Genomic DNA, 17943 nt, shown 5'->3' with positions numbered 1-17943 from the left:
TTCCATGTTTCTTGGTGACATGCACAAGTATTGGGGTGAGTGATTCAGGTTCATAGTTGTCCTCTTGTTTTACTTCAACTTCTACATACAGTTTGCATATGAAATCTTCATGTGAAGTGATATTCGTATATTTACAGACAGAGGAGAGTTATTTTGACCATGTGACAGAGAAGTTGACGGTAGACAATTTACGTACAATCAAAGGTGTATATGACTATAGATGTATGGTCACGGGTGATGTTCCTGAAAAACACATGTATATACTTAGTCTAGGGGTAAGTTCCAAATGTGTTTTAATTTAGAATTCAACAACTAGGGTTAAAGATAGTACTAGTTAAAGAAGAATAAACTTGTGGTTAAATTTGATATAGTTTAATTTTGAAGTATTTCTGTTTGGATGGAAAGCAGGTTTTTGGCCTTTTCTGTATTGAAAAACTTCTTTGTTAAATGTTAAGTTAGTGTGTTTATGCACTGAAATATATGAGAGAAGAAAAGTTTGTCATGTTACTTCAAAGAAAACATACAGCAAAAAAATTAATTTAAAAAGTGCAGTTAAATTCAGCCTAAAAGTCTTTTGTGAATTTTTATTGCAAGAAAATGAAACAGCTGATGCGTATGGAAATACAAGAAACTGCAGTATTCATAGAGAATTTTAAGTGTGTGTAAACTACTAAAAGGTGGTGACCCGATACTACTTTCCATATATGGTTATTAGTCCCCTACTGGTTGAAAACCAGTTTCGGGGACTATAGGAATGCGCTTTTCCGTCATTCCGTCCGTCCGTCCGTCCGTCCGTCCGCAATTTCATATCCGGTCCATAACTCTGTCATCCATGAAGGGATTTTAATATTACTTGGCACAAATGTTCCCCATGATGAGACGACGTGTCATGCGCAAAACCCGGACCCCTAGCTCAAAGGTCAAGGTCACAATTGGAGGTCAAAGGTCAACAGGGCTTTTTTCCTGTCCGGTCCATAACTCTCCCATCCATGAAGGGATTTTAATATTACTTGGCACAAATGTTCCCCATGATGAGACGACGTGTCATGCGCAAAACCCGGACCCCTAGCTCAAAGGTGAAGGTCACAGTTGGAGGTCAAAGGTCAACAGGGCTTTTTTCCTGTCCGGTCCATAACTCTCCCATCCATGAAGGGATTTTAATATTACTTGGCACAAATGTTCCCCGTGATGAGACGACGTGTCATGCGCAAAACCTAGACACCTAGCTTAAAGGTCAAGGTCACAATTTGAGGTCAAAGGTCAACAGGGTTTTTTCCTGTCCGGTCCATAACTCTGCGGTCCATGAAGGGATTTTAATATTACTTGGCACAAATGTACCTCATAATAAGACGATATGTCATGCACAACTTTCAGACCCCTAGCTCAAAGGTCAAGGTCACACTTAGCAGTCAGATGTTAACATAGCATGAACAGGGTCTGTTTCGTGTCCGGTCCATAACTCTGACATTCATTAAGGGATTTTAATATTACTTGGCACAAATGTTCCCCATGATGAGACGACGTGTCTTGCGCAAATCCCGGACCCTTAGCTCAAAGGTCAAGGTCACAATTGGAGGTCAAAGGTCAATAAATTTTTTTTCCTGTCCGATCCAGAACTCTGTCATCCATCAAGGGATAACAATATCACTTGGCATAATTGTTCCCCATGATGAGATGATATGTCATGCGCAACACTCAGTACCCTAGCTTAAAGGTCAAGGTCACACTTTGAGATCAAAGGTCAGTAGGATTTTTTCCTGTCCAGTCTAAAACTTTGTCATGCAAAACAGGATTTAGATATCAGTTGGCACAAATATTCCCCTGGATGAGACAACATGTTATGCGCAAAACCCAAGCCCAGGGTCTAATGTCAAGGTCACACTTAGAGACCAAAGGTCAGACACAAGAATGACTTTGTCTGGAGCATTTCTTCTTCATGCATGGAGGGATATTGATGTAACTTGGCACAAATGTTCACCAACATAAGACGGATTGTCATGCACAAAAACCAGGTCCCTAGGTCTAAGGTCAAGATCATATTTAGAGGTCAAAGGTCAAATTCAAGAGTGACTTTGTCCGGAGCATTTCTTCTTCATACATTGAGGGATTTTGATGTAACTTGGACCAAATGTTCACCACCATGAGGCACCCTTGTTTTTAGAATTACGCCCCTTTGTTATTACTATAAATAGATTTTATTGTAACTTTTTTATTATTGGCCGTAGAGAAAAATCGAGACCACTTTTCTGTGGTACAACATGCATGTTACATCCATTTTTTAGGTGTATTTTTTTAAGATTAATTTCCCTTTGTTGGTACTATAAATAACTTATATGATAACTTTTTTATAATTGGCAAAAGCATTTCAATATGAAAACAACTGTGGGTTTTTATATATGCACATTTTAATCCAGGTGTGTTGTTATAACATATTGTATATAATAGTACAATATTGTTTATACATCATTGACAGATATCAGTTCATGATGTTATACTGCAGTAGAGAAAATTAGGTGCCTTCCAGTAGGGGACTTTGTATTGCATGGCAATACTTCATTCACTTGTTTATTATGTAATATGCAAAAAAGCATCTATACTGATAGATGAGATCTTGTTTGGTTATAATAAGATTTTGCTCAATTTGCAGATCTGTTTTATTCTATATGTCTTTGTTCCTATAGTCATAATTTTCATCTTTTTTAAAATTGCAGTTTAAATTTAATGTTTCTGTTATAAATTTTGACAGTTAACCAATGGAATAGAATCGGTTGAAAAATTAAGATAGTTAACCTTTAGCCTGCTGGCGACAAGTGATTTTGCCTTTGTGACCAGTGCAGACCAAGATCAGCCTGCACATCCATGCAGGCTGATCATGGTCTGCACTGTTCGCTATTCAGTCAGTAAATTTTCACTGAACACCCCTTTAAGTAATAAGTGGTGCTGCCAAAAAAGAATGATGGACTAGTCCATTTTAGAAATTTAGCAGGGTAAAGGCTAAATGTTGAAAAATTTATTGATTACAGAGATCATGGGTATTTCATCGCCCTTGTAGACCAAATGCTCGCTGGACCAAAATGGAGGATGGGTTAAAAATAGAACTTCCCAGAGATACCTTAATAGAGGCAGAGATTGTGATAGAGCTAAAAGGGGAGGTAATAATCTGATATACGTACACGTATTTGAAAACAGTTGTCATTTTAATGCTGGAAAAAACAGTTGTTTGTTTTCAATAGAAATATACAGTCCATTAAGGCCACCTTCCTACAGGGCAGCCAAAAAGTGGTCTTTAGTTGCAGTTAAACTAGTGGTCTGTATTTAGAGGTTTAAATACACTTAATATTTCAGGTAGAATTTAAACTGAATGTTCTGTAGAGCCAGATGAACACTTTTTGCAGGTAGTTTTTACTACAGGTATGACTGGCATTATCTAAAATTGAATAGCAGAAATGAAGGTCAGATCTTTATTCTCATTTGAATCGATTGTAATTTGACACAGTAGTTACCTGGAGCTTGTAATTTAAATTAAATAAAAATTGGCATTGTGCAGGGAACAGGACAGAGGAAAATAACCACCATGCATACTCTAGATGCACTGTTCCTGTATGGTAAAGATGTGAGAAGTTTACATTTCAATGAAAGGTCAGTGTAACATACAGTTTTGATAGATATTTAGAATAATTACTTTGAAATTAAAAGAAACAAATTAAAACTATTTTATAAAACATGGTTTTTCTTCATATTTAGAGTTCTTATATCATACAAAATTTTACAGATGCCCTTCTGCTTCATATTATAAACAGTCTTTTACATGGTCAAGGCACTCTATCGAAAATCTAATGTACCTGACTTTTTAGCTCACCTGTCACAAAGTGACAAGGTGAGCTTTTGTGATCGCGCCGCGTCCGTCCATCCGTCCGTAAACTTTTGCTTGTGACCACTCTAGAGGTCACATTTTTTGTGGGATCTTTATGAAAGTTGGTCAGAATGTTCATCTTGATGATATCTAGGTCAAGTTCGAAAACTGGGTCACGTGCCTTCAAAAACTAGGTCAGTAGGTCTAAAAATAGAAAAACCTTGTGACCTCTCTAGAGGCCATATATTTCAAAGATCTGCATGAAAATTGGTCAGAATGTTCACCTTGATGATATCTAGATCAAGTTCATAACTGGGTCACGTGCCATCAAAAACTAGGTCAGTAGGTCTAAAAATAGAAAAACCTTGTGACCTCTCTAGAGGCCATATATTGCACAAGATCTTCATGAAAATTGGTCAGAACGTTCACCTTGATGATATCTAGGTCAAGTTTGAAACTGGGTCAAGTGCCGTTAAAAACTAGGTCAGTAGGTCAAATAATAGAAAAACCTTGTGACCTCTCTAAAGGCCATATTTTTCATGGGATCTTTATGAAAGTTGGTCTGAATGTTCATCTTGATGATATCTAGGTCAAGTTCGAAACTGGGTCACGTGCGGTCAAAAACTAGGTCAGTAAGTCTAAAAATAGAAAAACTTTGTGACCTCTCTAGAGGCCATATTTTTCAAGAGATCTTCATGAAAATTGATCAGAATGATCATCTTGATGATATCTAGGTTAAGTTCGAAACTGGGTCACGTGCAGTCAAAAACTAGGTCAGTATGTCTAAAAATAGAAAAACCTTGTGACGTCTCTAGAGGCCATATTTCTCAATGGATCTTCATGAAAATTGGTGAGAGTGTTCAGCTTGATGATATCTAGGTCAGGTTCTTAACTGGGTCATGTGCGGTCAAAAACTAGGTCAGTAGATTGAAAAATAGAAAAACTGTGTGACCTCTCTAGAGGCCATATTTTTCATGACATCTTCATGAAAATTGTTGAGAATGTTCACCTTGATGATATCTAGGTCAGGTTCAAAAGTGGGTCACGTGCCTTCAAAAACTAGGTCATTAGGTCAAATAATAGAAAAACCTTGTGACCTCTCTAGAGGTCATATTTTTCAATGGATCTTCATGAAAATTGGTCAGAATTTTTTATCTTGATGATATCTAGGTCACATGTGCTCAAAAACTAGGTCACTATGTCAAATAATAGAAATAACGATGTCATACTCAGTTCAACACTGGGTCATGTGGGGATAGGTGAGCGATTCAGGACCATCATGGTCCTCTTGTTTCTTTAATTTGAGCAAGATCATTATTCTCAAACATTGTTGAAAATAGTTCTTTATTACTAGTGTTTATTGCTGATATATATTCTATTTTCAGAATACAGAAATTAAGGAAATTTACAAAGGCCATTACTAAATTAACTAGAAGTGACCTTGTAAGACTGGTAGTACCGGAAGTGTTCAGGTTTGAGGAAATTGACCAAATATTTAACAGGTAAAAATATGTCGTGTCTTTAGACATTTTTAGCTCACCTGAACAAAGTTCAGGAAGAGCTATTAGTAAAGGTGGATGGACGGGAGTCCTACATCAACATTTTTACTTGAACATCTTCTCCTCTGAAACTACTGGCCAGAATTACACCAAACTTGGACAGTAGCCTCTTGGCATGGATCACTTTTCTATTTGTTTAATGGTTTAGCTTTGCCCCTTTTATGGGCTGCAAAAGCTAAAAATATAAAATCCTATAAACAACTTTTTCTCATGAACCAAACTTGGTCTGTAGGTTCCTTGTATGATCCTCTCTCAGATTTATTCATATGGTTACGCGTTGCCCCTTTTCACAGCTAAAAGCTAAAGCTAAAAATAGAAAAAACATTTAAATGACTTTTTCTTATGAACTATGTACTGGATCTTCACCAATTTGGTCTTTGGTATCCTTGTATAATCCTCTCTCAGCTTTGTTCAGATAGTTTCAGTTAACCCCTTTCAGGGACAACTAGAGCTAAAAATAGGAAATCCTGTTAACAACTTCTTCTCATAAACTGGATGGATTTCCACCAAATTTGGTGTGTAGCATCCTTGTATGGACCTCTTTCAGTTCTGTTCAAATAAATCCACTTGGTTTCTTTAAGGGGTTGCCAGATCTAAAAATAGCAAAAACATTTGAATGACTTCTTCTCATGAACCACTTGATTGATCTTCACCAAAGTTGGTCTGTTCTTCACCAAAGTTGGTAAGTTAGTCTGTTCTTCACCAAAGTTGGTCTGTAGCCACCTTGTTTGACCCTCGCATAGATTCAAAGGTTCTGCTTGACCCCACTAAGGGGCCATCAGAGCAAGAAATAATAAACTTTTAAACAGCATATTCTTATGAAATATGATGGATCTGAACCAAACTTGATCTGTAGGGTCCTTAATATGGTCCTGTCTAAGATTTATTCAAATGGTTCTGCTTCACCCCTTATAGGGTCTGCTAGAGCTAAAAATAGAAAGCCTGTAAACAACTGCCTCTTGAACAATGTAATGTATCTTTACCAGACTTGGTCTGAAACATCCTTATAAGGTCCTCTTTCAAGTTTGTTCAAATAGTTTCCCTTGTAATGACAGGCAAAGCTAAAAATAGAACTGGCTTTAAAGAATGTCTTGTTATATTTCGTAAGATTGTTTTATGCTATATAATCAGTGTGAAATTGTCAAGATCAGGTAACCCATGTATGAAAATGTGTAAGAGAATGAATTCCTTTCTTATATAATCATGACCTTGCTTACATCTCTGGTTTCTCATATATTTAACCGTGGAAGTAATTCATAGAACATAAGTTTTGACATTCATTTTAAAAATGATACGTAGCAGAAGTCTGAATTGATTCATTTAATTTCATTTTATATTTCTTTACAGCATAATTTATTTGGAGTGTTTAAGTAATTAAATCACTATTTTGCTATATATTATTCAATTGTAATATGTCTAAAATGTAAAATAGTAAAGAAAATATTGTTGTACTATTATTTGGTCCCTATTTTATGTGACATCAGACATTTGTGTGTATTATTTAAAATGAGTGCCATTTGTCATAACACAAGTTAAGTAATGGATGAAGTTTTCAGGGTTTCATGTTTACCATTGTACTGTAAAGCTCTTTAGTAGAGTCATTCAGATCTTAATTCCAAATATAAATGAGGTCTTGCTGTAAAATTTCTTGTTATGTTGATGGAAGTCTAACTGATAGTTGCAACTAAATGGATTCATGCATACTGTTTAGTTTTAACAGAATAATTTTCTAGATTGCAGTTGAAGAGAGTGAAAGGTGGAGGACAGTGGGGCAAATTGTGTTACTGTCCTAAGGATAGTGTAGATGATAGATTCTTCCGACCTACAGGCATAAACATCATTAGGACTGTCAAAGGTATGTTACATTATATTACAGGTTCAACATTAATGATATTTTAGTTTGGAGACAGTGACATTGGTCAATTCCAAAATTGAGCTCAAAATCAACGAATCAGGTGATAGAATTTGATTGGTCTATAATGTTGTTTTATGGGATCTTTTCTCAGATTTTGGTTGTTCTCACTCATATATAGGAGATGGTCTTGATCTCTGTCAACTGTAATTAGGCAACTACCTTGACATTAATTGATCCTTAGGTGTAATTAACCTACTGTGGCATTAGCATTATCCAGCAAACATTTTTTGTGATCACTATGTATGTATTTACCAAAATGTGCATCAAATAAAACAAAAACAAAGTTTTTGTCTAGCCTGCTTGCGGAAGCAAAGACATAGTTGTCCAAATGGCTGTCCGGTGTATGTGCATCCGTGCGTCCTTGCGGATTTGTTTGTCCGGACCATAACTTTGACATGCCTGTAGCAATCTCATTTATATTTGGCATGAATGTTAACCTCAGTGAGACGAAGTGTCCTGCGCAAACTGCAGGTTCCTATCTCAAAGATCAAGGTCACACTTGGAGGTCAAAGGTTAAATTCAGTAATGACTTTGTACGGAGCATTTCTTCTTCATGCATGGAGGGATTTTGATGTAACTTGGCACAAATGTTCACAACTATGTGACACAGTGTCATGCACAAGAACCAGGACCCTAGGTCTAAGGTCAAGGTCACACTTAGAGGTCAAAGGTCAGATACAAGAATGACTTTGTCCGCAGCATTTTATTTTAATCCCCCGTTGTGGCGGAGGGATTATAGGAATGGTCTGCATCCGTCCTTCCGTCCTTAACAAAATCGTGTCCGGTCCATATCTCCTAAACCCCTTGAAGGATTTTCATGAAACTTGGGTCAAATGATCACCTCATCAAGACGATGTGCAGAACCCAAGAGTCAGCCTTGTCGGTTCAAGGTCAAGGTCACAACTCAAGGTCAAAGGTTTGAGCCTGCCATTTTGTGTCCGCTTTATATCTCCTAAACCCCTTGAAGGACTTTTATAAAACTTGGGTCAAATGATCACCTCATCAAGGCGATGTGCAGAACTTATGAGTCAGCCATGTCGGCTCAAGGTCAAGGTCACAACTGAAGGTCAAAGGTTTGAGCCTTCCATTTCATGTCTGCTCTATATCTCCTAAACCCCTTGAAGGAATTTTATAAAACTTGGGTCAAATGATTACCTCATCAGAACGATGTGCAGAAATTATGAGTCAACCATGCCAGCTCAATGTCAAGGTCACAACTAAGGGTTGAAGGTTTGAGCCTTCCATTTGGTGTCCACTCTGTATCTCCTTAACCCCTTGAAGGATTTTCATCAAACTTGGGTCAAATGATCACCTCATCAAGAACTCATGAGTCAGCCATGTCAACTCAAGGTCAAGGTCACAACTGAAGGTCAAAGGTTTCAGCTCTTTTGCCCCATGTGGTTCTGGGACGATCTATGTATGAAAAGAATTTGAACCACTGCCTTACCCTTGCATGATCGTAAGAGGCGACTAATAGGGTCTTAACACTTGGTTTTGCTGTAACTCTGTGATTCCAGCAGGTATGCAAATTTTGATTCCATACCTCATGTTTTTATTTCAATGTAAATGAGATGTGAAACCAAAATTTGTAGTCCTGTTTGGCGCCATATAACCTATACTGTGTTGGTGCGCCGTAAAACCCAAATAAATAAATAAATAAATAAATAGTATCTCCTAAACCCCTTGAAGTATTTTAATGAAACTTTGGTCAAATGATCACCTCATCAATACATTGTGCAGAATTCATGAGTCAGCCATGTCAGTTCAAGGTCAAGGTCACAGCTAAAATCAAAAGTTTACCCTTTCACTATCCATAGCAGTGGCGGGGGATTTAGCTGTCTTTCAGACTGCCTTATTCATGCATGGAGGGATTTTGATGTCTTCACAGAGTACTATCACTATATTGATCAGCACAAAGGGATGCTGTTGACATTTTTGTTTTTTTGTTCATTTTACATTCCTTCACAAATAACTTATGATAGAAAAGAAATGATTGAGTACCTTACATGTAGTATATTTGTTTATAGAACCATGGACTATGCAGTGGAGTAGATCACAGGGCAGGAAGTATTTCTTCAATTTACATAATGGAGAATCCAAGTTTGACTGTCCAACAGATAGTATTGCTAATGTCAGGTAAGTTATGTAAGGCAAGTTTTCTACCATTGTTTGTATAGGTAGATGAGAAGTTATAGGTTAGGTAATAGGAACTACATTGTTAAGTATTTAGGTAAAGAAGTAGAAATAGTTTTGTGGTGTAACATACATTTTCACTTTTCTTTGTAACTTATATTGTTATTGTGAAGCAACTTTGTTTATTTATTAAAGAAAGAAGCCTTTATGTTAAATACTCATAATCTGAAAACCTTTTACCTTTAAGAAAACAGGTGCTTAAAGTTAAATAAATCTCAATTGGTTTGCCTCAAGCTAAAAACTACTACTTCTGTCAGAGGTAGAGGCAAGATTAATGATTATTGTATGTTTCAAACCCACAACATATAAGTTATTATACGCCCGTTTGAAAAACGGGACATATTATGGGAACGCCCCTGGCGGGCGGGCTGCAGGCAGGCGGGCGGCGTCCACAGACTTTGTCCGGAGCATATCTTCTACATGCATGAAGGGATTTTGATGAAACTTGGCACAGTTGTTCACCATGATGAGACGAAGTGTCATGCGCAAGAACCAGGTCTCTAGGTCTAAGGTCAAGGTCACAGAGGTCAAAGGTCAAATTCAAGAATGACTTTGTCCGGAGCATATCTTCTTCATGCATAGAGGGATTTTGATGAAAGTTGGCACAATTGTTCATCATCATGAGAAGGAGTGTCGTGCGCAATAACCAGGTCCCTAGGTCTAAGGTCAAGGTCACACGTAGAGGTCAAAGGATACAAGAATGAAAACTTTGTCCGGAGCATTTCTTCTTCATGCATAGAGGGATTTTGATATAACTTGGCACAAATGTTCACCACCACGAGACGTAGTGTCATGCGCAAGAACCAGGTCGCTAGGTCTAAGGTCACACTTAGAGGCCAAAGGTCAGATACAAGAATGACTTTGTCCGAAGCATTTCTTCTTCATGCATGGAGGGATTATGATGTAACTTGACACAATTATACACCATCATGAGACGTAGTGTCATGCGCAGTTCCCTTCTTTAGAATTACTTCCCTTTGTTGTTACTATAAATAGCTTATTTTGTAACTTTTTCATTACTAGTCGCAGGGAAAAATCGAGACCACTTTTCTGTAGTACAACATGCATGCTACATCCAATTTTGAGGTGTATTTTGACCAGTCTCTACCCTCTACCTGGATAAGATTTTTGTGAAGACTTACAATTTTTTTTTTTTTTTTTTTTTTTTTTTTAAAGATTAACTTCCCTTAGTTGTTACTATAAATAACTTATATTGTAACTTTTTTTATAATTGACTGTACGGAAAAACCAAGACCACATTTCTGTGGTACAACATAGATGTTACTTTCCAATTTTAGGTGTATTTTAAGGTATCTCTACCTGGTAAGGAGTTTTCTTGTGGACTTAGAAAAACAAAACACTTACAGTTATTACTAAACAACCACAAAATTAAAATTCCATTTGCAAATACAGGTGCTAGAGTAAAGAAATTTGCTGTGACGGGCGTATATTGTGACATTCTTGCACTCTTGTGGGTTCATAAGTTTCCTCTAGCCTAGTGCTAGTTTAAGCTCAACTATTTAAACAATAAGAGGCCCTGGTTCAGGCATCTGCATTTGCATTGGTTAATTTTTGATGCCCCCGAAGGGAGGCATATTAGTTTTCAACTGTCCGTCTGTTAGTTCGTCACAATGTTAACTTCACAACATTACCTTTTTGCAAGAAGGCACTTTACTCGCGAACCACTGCACCCAGGACCTCAGACTTCACATGCTGATAGTACTTATTGAGTACACGACCCCTATTGACTTTGTGGTCACCATATCAAAGGTCAAGGTCACTGGGTCAAAGGTCAAGGCACTGCAGGGGCATTTGTCACCATTAGTGACAGCTCTTGTTTTTTATGAAGTCCAAAATCTTCTTTATTACTTAAAATCTTAAACTGAAACATGCTCATAGTGATGATGTACTTTGTTACTGATGTGTAACCAGATGGGTAACTCTGTCTGCAGTATTTCCAGGGTTATGCCCTTTTTAATTAGGAAATTTTGTTGAAGTTTTTGTCAAAAAAATACAGTTTTTAACCAATCCAGATAGTATGTTAAACTATACACTCATCTTTCAGGTAATAACAAAAGGTTATGGCATCAAGTTTCATAACTCTTACATAAATTTTAACAAAATTACCCCCCTTCTTTGACAGCTATATAGTTCTAGGTTGAAGTTCTGCATACAAATTGCTATCTCCGAAATCAATGCAGATATTGAATTGGAACTTTATAAAAGTTATCAAGGTGGATTAAACATGGTTAAAGGTGCATATTCCATAACTCTGAATTGTATTTTAGCAAAGTTATCCCTGTTTTGTGGACTTGGAAAATTGCTTTCTCCCAAACTAATGTAACGTATTTGGTTGGAACTTCAACACAGCTGTTGGATGCAATTGAACAAGATCACAGCATCAAGTCCCATAACTCTTACATAAGTTTGAACAGTATACATATTCTTAATTAAAAGATCAATATAAATGACAGGCTTAAGAATAGCCAAGTGTGCTCTTATGAGACCGCTCTAGTTTTAATTTTTAATTAAGTGTGTTATACATTATATGTTGTGTGTACATATTAAAACTTATACAGAGTAAGGTTTCTGTGTTATATTTCAGATCAACCAAGCTACACAGTTTTCACTGGGCATGGGAAGAGGGTGTTAAACTGATTGAGGGACAGCAAGGTCGGGAGGACGACTCTAAATTATCGAAAGCCAATGTGATGGAGTATCTACACAGACTGATGCCACATAGATGACAGATGCCAATCAAAACTGTCAATCATATCATAGTCCCAGCAAGTGCTTGTGCCTGACATGGTGTCATAACTTTATCTGACATAGTGTTGTGATTGAACCTGCCATTGTGTCATGATAATTGACATTGTGTGACATGGTGTAATGTTAACTTACAGAATGTTATGATAATGGTTTGGTGTAATGATAATTGACTTTGTGTCATGACAGCTGTTAATGATAAGTGAGATAATGTCAAGATAATTGTTGCATTGATAATTGGCAGTTATTTTGTCATTGGTTTTACTATTGGTCATAGCTTTTACCACTGAATCTTAAACCAAAGTTTGTTAAGTTTTTGAAAGTTGGATATTTTGAAGTTGAAAATCTTAAATTTGACAGTACTATTGAATATATAGAGAAGATGAAGTTTCATGTTTGACATCAAACAAATATTGGAAGGACTATTCTGTGCTATTGTGTTCTTTAACTTTTTACCTTATTGGCACATCGTTAGAGTGTCTCAGTTTTAATAAGTTAGAATATTTTATTTATGCGATGGCAAGGGTAACTTGTAGATGTCATTACATGTGATAGTTTAGTTTCAGACAAACAGAAATTGCTTACAGTGCTAAAAATGAGTGACTTGAGTGAAAATGTTGTACATAGAAAATACTTGCAAGATTGCAGACAATTTAGCTTGTAGTCACCATAAGGAAGCTACTATTTTAGTTTAACTTTTACCCTGCTCAATTTCTAAAATGGACTGGTCTAGCATTCAGTTTGGGCAGTACCATTTATTATTTGAAGGGGTGTTCACTGAAAGTTTACTGACCGACGTGCAGGCTGATCTTGGTCTGCACTGGTTGCAAAAGCAAATCACTTGCCACCAGCAGGCTAAAGGTTGAAAAATAAAACAATAAATTTTCTAACTAATTCTGAATGTAAAGTCGTTTTTTCAATGAAAATAATACAGGGAGGTTAAAAGTCAAGTTTTTTTAGTGTCATTTTGAGTTTTTGATAAAACACATCGCTCTTTTTTTTCTCAAACCACAGCGGGGAGAACAAAAATGAATCGATGTTGAAGATTATGTCCGACCTTTATATTTTAGTTATATCTATAAATAAATGTCCATTTACATGTCTCAGTCTAACTTCTTTAAAGCATTATTCAGTATCTTTAAAGTGACCACCTCTTGAAACACTGAAATGTGTTGGTTATAGAGAGAATGTTGCTCCAAGTAAAGGTGAACATAGGATTTGCAGATAAAATGTCCCCATAACTTCTGATCATTCAAAAAATAACTCTTATGTAAAATAATTAGCTTTTATTAAATTTGTGTCTAATCTACTAAACAATGTCACATAAGGTATAGCAATTATATAAGTTGTTTCCTAATTACAATTGCATATCTGATATAAAGTGTAAAGTAAAAAAAAAACTCAGTTGCAACGGAAGTATATGTTAGAAGTTTTAGATACACAATCCTGATGCTAAAAAAAGCTCATATATGTACCAAAGAATTGTCTTTAAGTAGGACATATACCCTATCAGTTGATGATTTTTAGCTCACCTGAGCACAAAGTGCTCATGGTGAGGTATTGTGATCTGTGTCCATCGTCAACAATTGTTTAAAAGACATCTCCTCCAAAACCACTAAATGGATTTTGATGAAACTTGGCATGGATGGTCTTCTACAAAAATTGTTCAAATGATTCCGCTTGGTTGCACATAGGGTCCACGAGCTAAAAATAGAATATTCTTCAAACGACATCTCCTCCTAAACTGATGGTTCGATTTTGAAATAGTGTCATACAAATGGTCCTTATGTCACCCTCTACCAAGATTTTTCAGATTATTTCGATTCGTCAAAAAATTTGGCTGCCACAGGGCGTGGTCACTTTTCCCTATATGTATATAATGGAAACTTGAAAAATCTTTTTGTGTGAAACTGCTAGCACGATTTTAAAATAATTTTACACAATTGGTCCTTGTGTGACCCTCTACCAAGATTGTTCAAATTATTATGATTCGTCAAAAAACATGGCTACCAGGGGGCGTGGTCACTTTTCTGTACATCTATATAGTAGAAATTTAGAAAATCTTGTATAAAACTGTTAGCCCAGTTTTAAAATAATTTCACAGATAATTGTCGTTGTGTATCCTTGTACAAATATTGCTCAAATTTTTCTGATTAGTAAAAAAAACATGGATGCTAGAGGGCGTGGTCACTTTTCATCAACAATTTCTTTAAACAACATCTCCAAAACCATTGAATGGATTTTGATGAAACTTCACTTAAATGACCTCTTGTTGCCCTCTTTAAAAATTGTTTAAATTAAATGGTTCCGGGTCATTGAACATATGGGTCATTTTGGTTAAGAATAGGTTTTCAGATATCAGAGCTTTGATATTTGGCATGTGATATAAGGGTTTGACTCTCTACTATACTTGTTCAATTATTGCCCTAAGGTAAAAAAGAAATGGCCATGCCCCTGTGTGTGACATGTACATTCTATACTAGGCTTATATATAAGAAATTTGAAAATCTTCTTCTCTGAATCAATAATAGCTAGACCATGATATTTGGTGTGTGATATCAGAGTTGTACTGTCTACTGTAATTGTTCAAATTATTGCTGTAGGTTCAAAAATGTGTGTGACATGTATATAATATAGGCTAGATATAGAAGAAACCTAACTCTGTACTTGTACCATAACGTTATACAAAGACACTTGAAGCCTAATACAACAGGTGAGCACTTTAGGGTCAATGACACTCTTGTTATAGGAATTCTATTCTAATGTAGATCTAAGGGTCTGTTTTTGAGACCAGTCTGCAACATTTGTGACCAGATACTTGATAATTGCATCCATAAACTCAGCTTTATTACCCCTTAAAGCATGGACTATCTAAAATGACTGCTGCAATTATGAGCAAACTTTCAGATAATATATTATCATATCCACACTTACTCTTCGTGAAATCATTTAATGGTTGAAACAACAACTTGTTAATGTATATTATTCACTATGTACAGTTTCCAAAGGAAATTGAATAAAAGGAAAAACTTCATCCATTGGCTTTTTTTATTGAATTCCCAATCAAACTGTTTGCTATTTATCAAAGCATAGGATCTAATAGGTTTCTGCCAATTTCTTTTAAACTTAAACAGCTGTAATATGCTCATAATTATACATATGTATAAAAATCCATCTCGGTGAGTTTTAAAAAAAGATCAGCAGTTGTTTAGAATATTCAATCCTTATTTCATTACTTTGTCACTTGGTACGATTTAGTCAGAGATGTCAGACTGAAAACAAAATAAAAAGGAGAAGGCAAATAGTCAGGGCCGCTAGAGTCAAAGAAAGGGAATTGAGGAGGCAACTAGGCTACTAGAGCTACAAAGGAAAAAGAAAAGTCAACAAGAGTCACAGAAAGGAAAAAAGAGAAGGCAACTAGAGTCACAGAAAGGGAAAAGAGAAGGCAACTAGAGTCACAGAAAGGGAAAAGAGAAGGCAACTAGAGTCACAGAAAGGGAAAAGAGAAGGCAACTAGAGTCACAGAAAGGGAAAAGAAAAGGCAACTAGAGTCACTGAAAGGGGAAAGAGAAGGCAACTAGAGTCACTGAAAGGGGAAAGAGAAGGCAACTAGAGTCACTGAAAGGGAAAAGAGAAGGCAACTAGAGTCACTGAAAGGGAAAAGAGAAGGCAACTAGAGTCACAGAAAGGGAAAAGAGAAGTCAACAAAAGTCACAGAAAGGGAAAAAGAGAAGGCAACTAGAGTCAAAGAAACGGAAAAGAGAATGCAACTAGAGTCACTGAAAGGGAAAGGAGAAAGCAACAACTAGAGTCACAGAAAGGGAAATGAAAAGGCAACTAGAGTCACAAAAAGGGAAAAGAGAATGCAACAAAAGTCAAAAAAGGGGAAAGAGCAAGTAGAGTCACAGAAAGGGAAAGGAGGTGCCAAGTAGAGTCACAGAAAGGGAAAAGATAAGTGAACTGAAGTCACAGAAAGGGAAGAATAAGGCAAAAGGAAAGGAGAAGGCAACTAGAGTCACAGAAAGGGAGATAAGAAGGCAGCTCGAGTTGCAGAAAGGGAAAGGAGGCAACTAGAGTCACGGAAAGAGAAAGGGTAGGAGGCAACTAGAGTCACAGAAAGGGAAAGGAGGAGGCAACTAGAGTCACAGAAATGGAATGGAGGCAACTAGAGTCACAGAAAGGGAAAGGAGGAATCAACTAGAGTCACGGAAAGGGAAAAGAGGAGGAGGCAACTAGAGTCACAGAAAGGGAAAGGAGGAGGCAACTAGAGTCACAGAAAGGGAAAGGAGGAGGAGGCAACTAGAGTCACAGAAAGGGAAAGGAGGAGGCAACTAGAGTCACAGAAAGGGAAAGGAGGAGGCAACTAGAGTCACAGAAAGGGAAAGGAGGAGGAGGCAACTAGAGTCAGAAAGGGAAAGGAGGAGGCAACTAGAGTCACAGAAATGGAAAGGAGGAATCAACTAGTCACAGAAAGGGAAAGGAGAAGCAACTGATGTCAAAGAAATGGAATGAAGACAACTAGAGTCACTATGAGGGAAAGGAAGAAACAACTAGGGTAAGGGAAAGGGAAAGGAGAAGTCCATTAGAGTCACAGAAAGGGAAAGGAGGTGGCAACTGAAGTCATTGAAATTGAAATGAAAAGGAGGCAACTGGTCACAGAAAGGAAAAGGAGGCAACTAGAGTCGCGGAAAGGAAGATTCAAGAAGCAACGTAGTGTCACAGAAAAGGAAAGGAGAATGCAGCTAGAATCACAGAAAGGGAAATGAGAAAGCAACTAGTCACGGAAAGGGAAAGAAAGAAGCAACTGTAATCACAGAAAGGTGAAGGAAGATGCAGCTGGAGTCACAGAATGGGAAAGGACAGGGGCAACTGGAGTCACGGATTTGGGACTATGTACAACTATGGTATAGAACTGCATGACGTAAGCTGTCCAATACAGCTAACATTAAGATGTTAACTTGTGTTATTACCAATTTAAGATATTGTTATGCCCATTTAATAAAAAAATGATTGTATTATGGAATGACATTGTCAGTTCATTTTTCATTTTCAGACTTAAGTCAGAAAGTATAACAGCTTTCAGTTTTCAAACTATACAGGATGACAGATCAATTTAGGAGGATCCCTACTTTTTTCTGGGATCAAAGGCATTTATTGAAAAGAAATTATCAATTTATAAGGATACTTCCCGTATCCCAAGGACAGAGGACAATTTCCTCCTGGTCTGAGTTGGACCAAGGTGTAGATGGAAAGTTTTAATTTAACTAAAATTTAAGGGGCTATGTTTGACTGTTGACCGGTAAGTCATTTAATAACTTTACAATATTCTGCCACAAAGATCACCAGAGGGAGCCATTTCCTATACATGTTTGTATGTTTTTTTTCTTTTTTTTTAATTTTAAAGATGTCGTCGACTGTTACCCGCTTTATCCATTCGCGACCAAATATCAAACTGCTTCTTAAGCCCACGGTTTTACATGTATTTCCTACTTTTATTTCAGATTACTTGTACCTCAGATTAATGTAATGGTGTATTTCTTACAACTTATTATTGTACTATTTAGCTGACCTGTCAAAACATGTTTCTGGCTTTCATGTTAGTCTTATATATCAAATAAATAGTACAATATTTATACTAGAATAATATCTGAAAGACT

General features: G+C 36.7%; 1 protein-coding gene across 1 annotated transcript in view; it reads left to right on the top strand.

The window, feature by feature from the left end:
* The window catches only part of LOC123544233 (cap-specific mRNA (nucleoside-2'-O-)-methyltransferase 1-like), a 40410-nt gene extending 25090 nt beyond the window's left edge, over positions 1–15320 (top strand). Inside the window, exons 15-21 of the mRNA XM_045330297.2 lie at positions 138–275; positions 3024–3152; positions 3548–3639; positions 5239–5355; positions 7146–7267; positions 9355–9463; positions 12126–15320. Coding sequence (XP_045186232.2) covers positions 138–275; positions 3024–3152; positions 3548–3639; positions 5239–5355; positions 7146–7267; positions 9355–9463; positions 12126–12267 — 849 coding nt within the window. The 3' untranslated portion in view covers positions 12268–15320. The remainder of the gene's footprint in view (positions 1–137; positions 276–3023; positions 3153–3547; positions 3640–5238; positions 5356–7145; positions 7268–9354; positions 9464–12125) is intronic.
* Positions 15321–17943: the final 2623 nt, after the last annotated feature.

This window comes from Mercenaria mercenaria, chromosome 1 (assembly GCF_021730395.1).
Source record: "Mercenaria mercenaria strain notata chromosome 1, MADL_Memer_1, whole genome shotgun sequence".
Lineage (NCBI taxonomy): Eukaryota > Metazoa > Mollusca > Bivalvia > Venerida > Veneridae > Mercenaria > Mercenaria mercenaria.
This window is presented reverse-complemented; position numbering and strand designations above follow the sequence as displayed.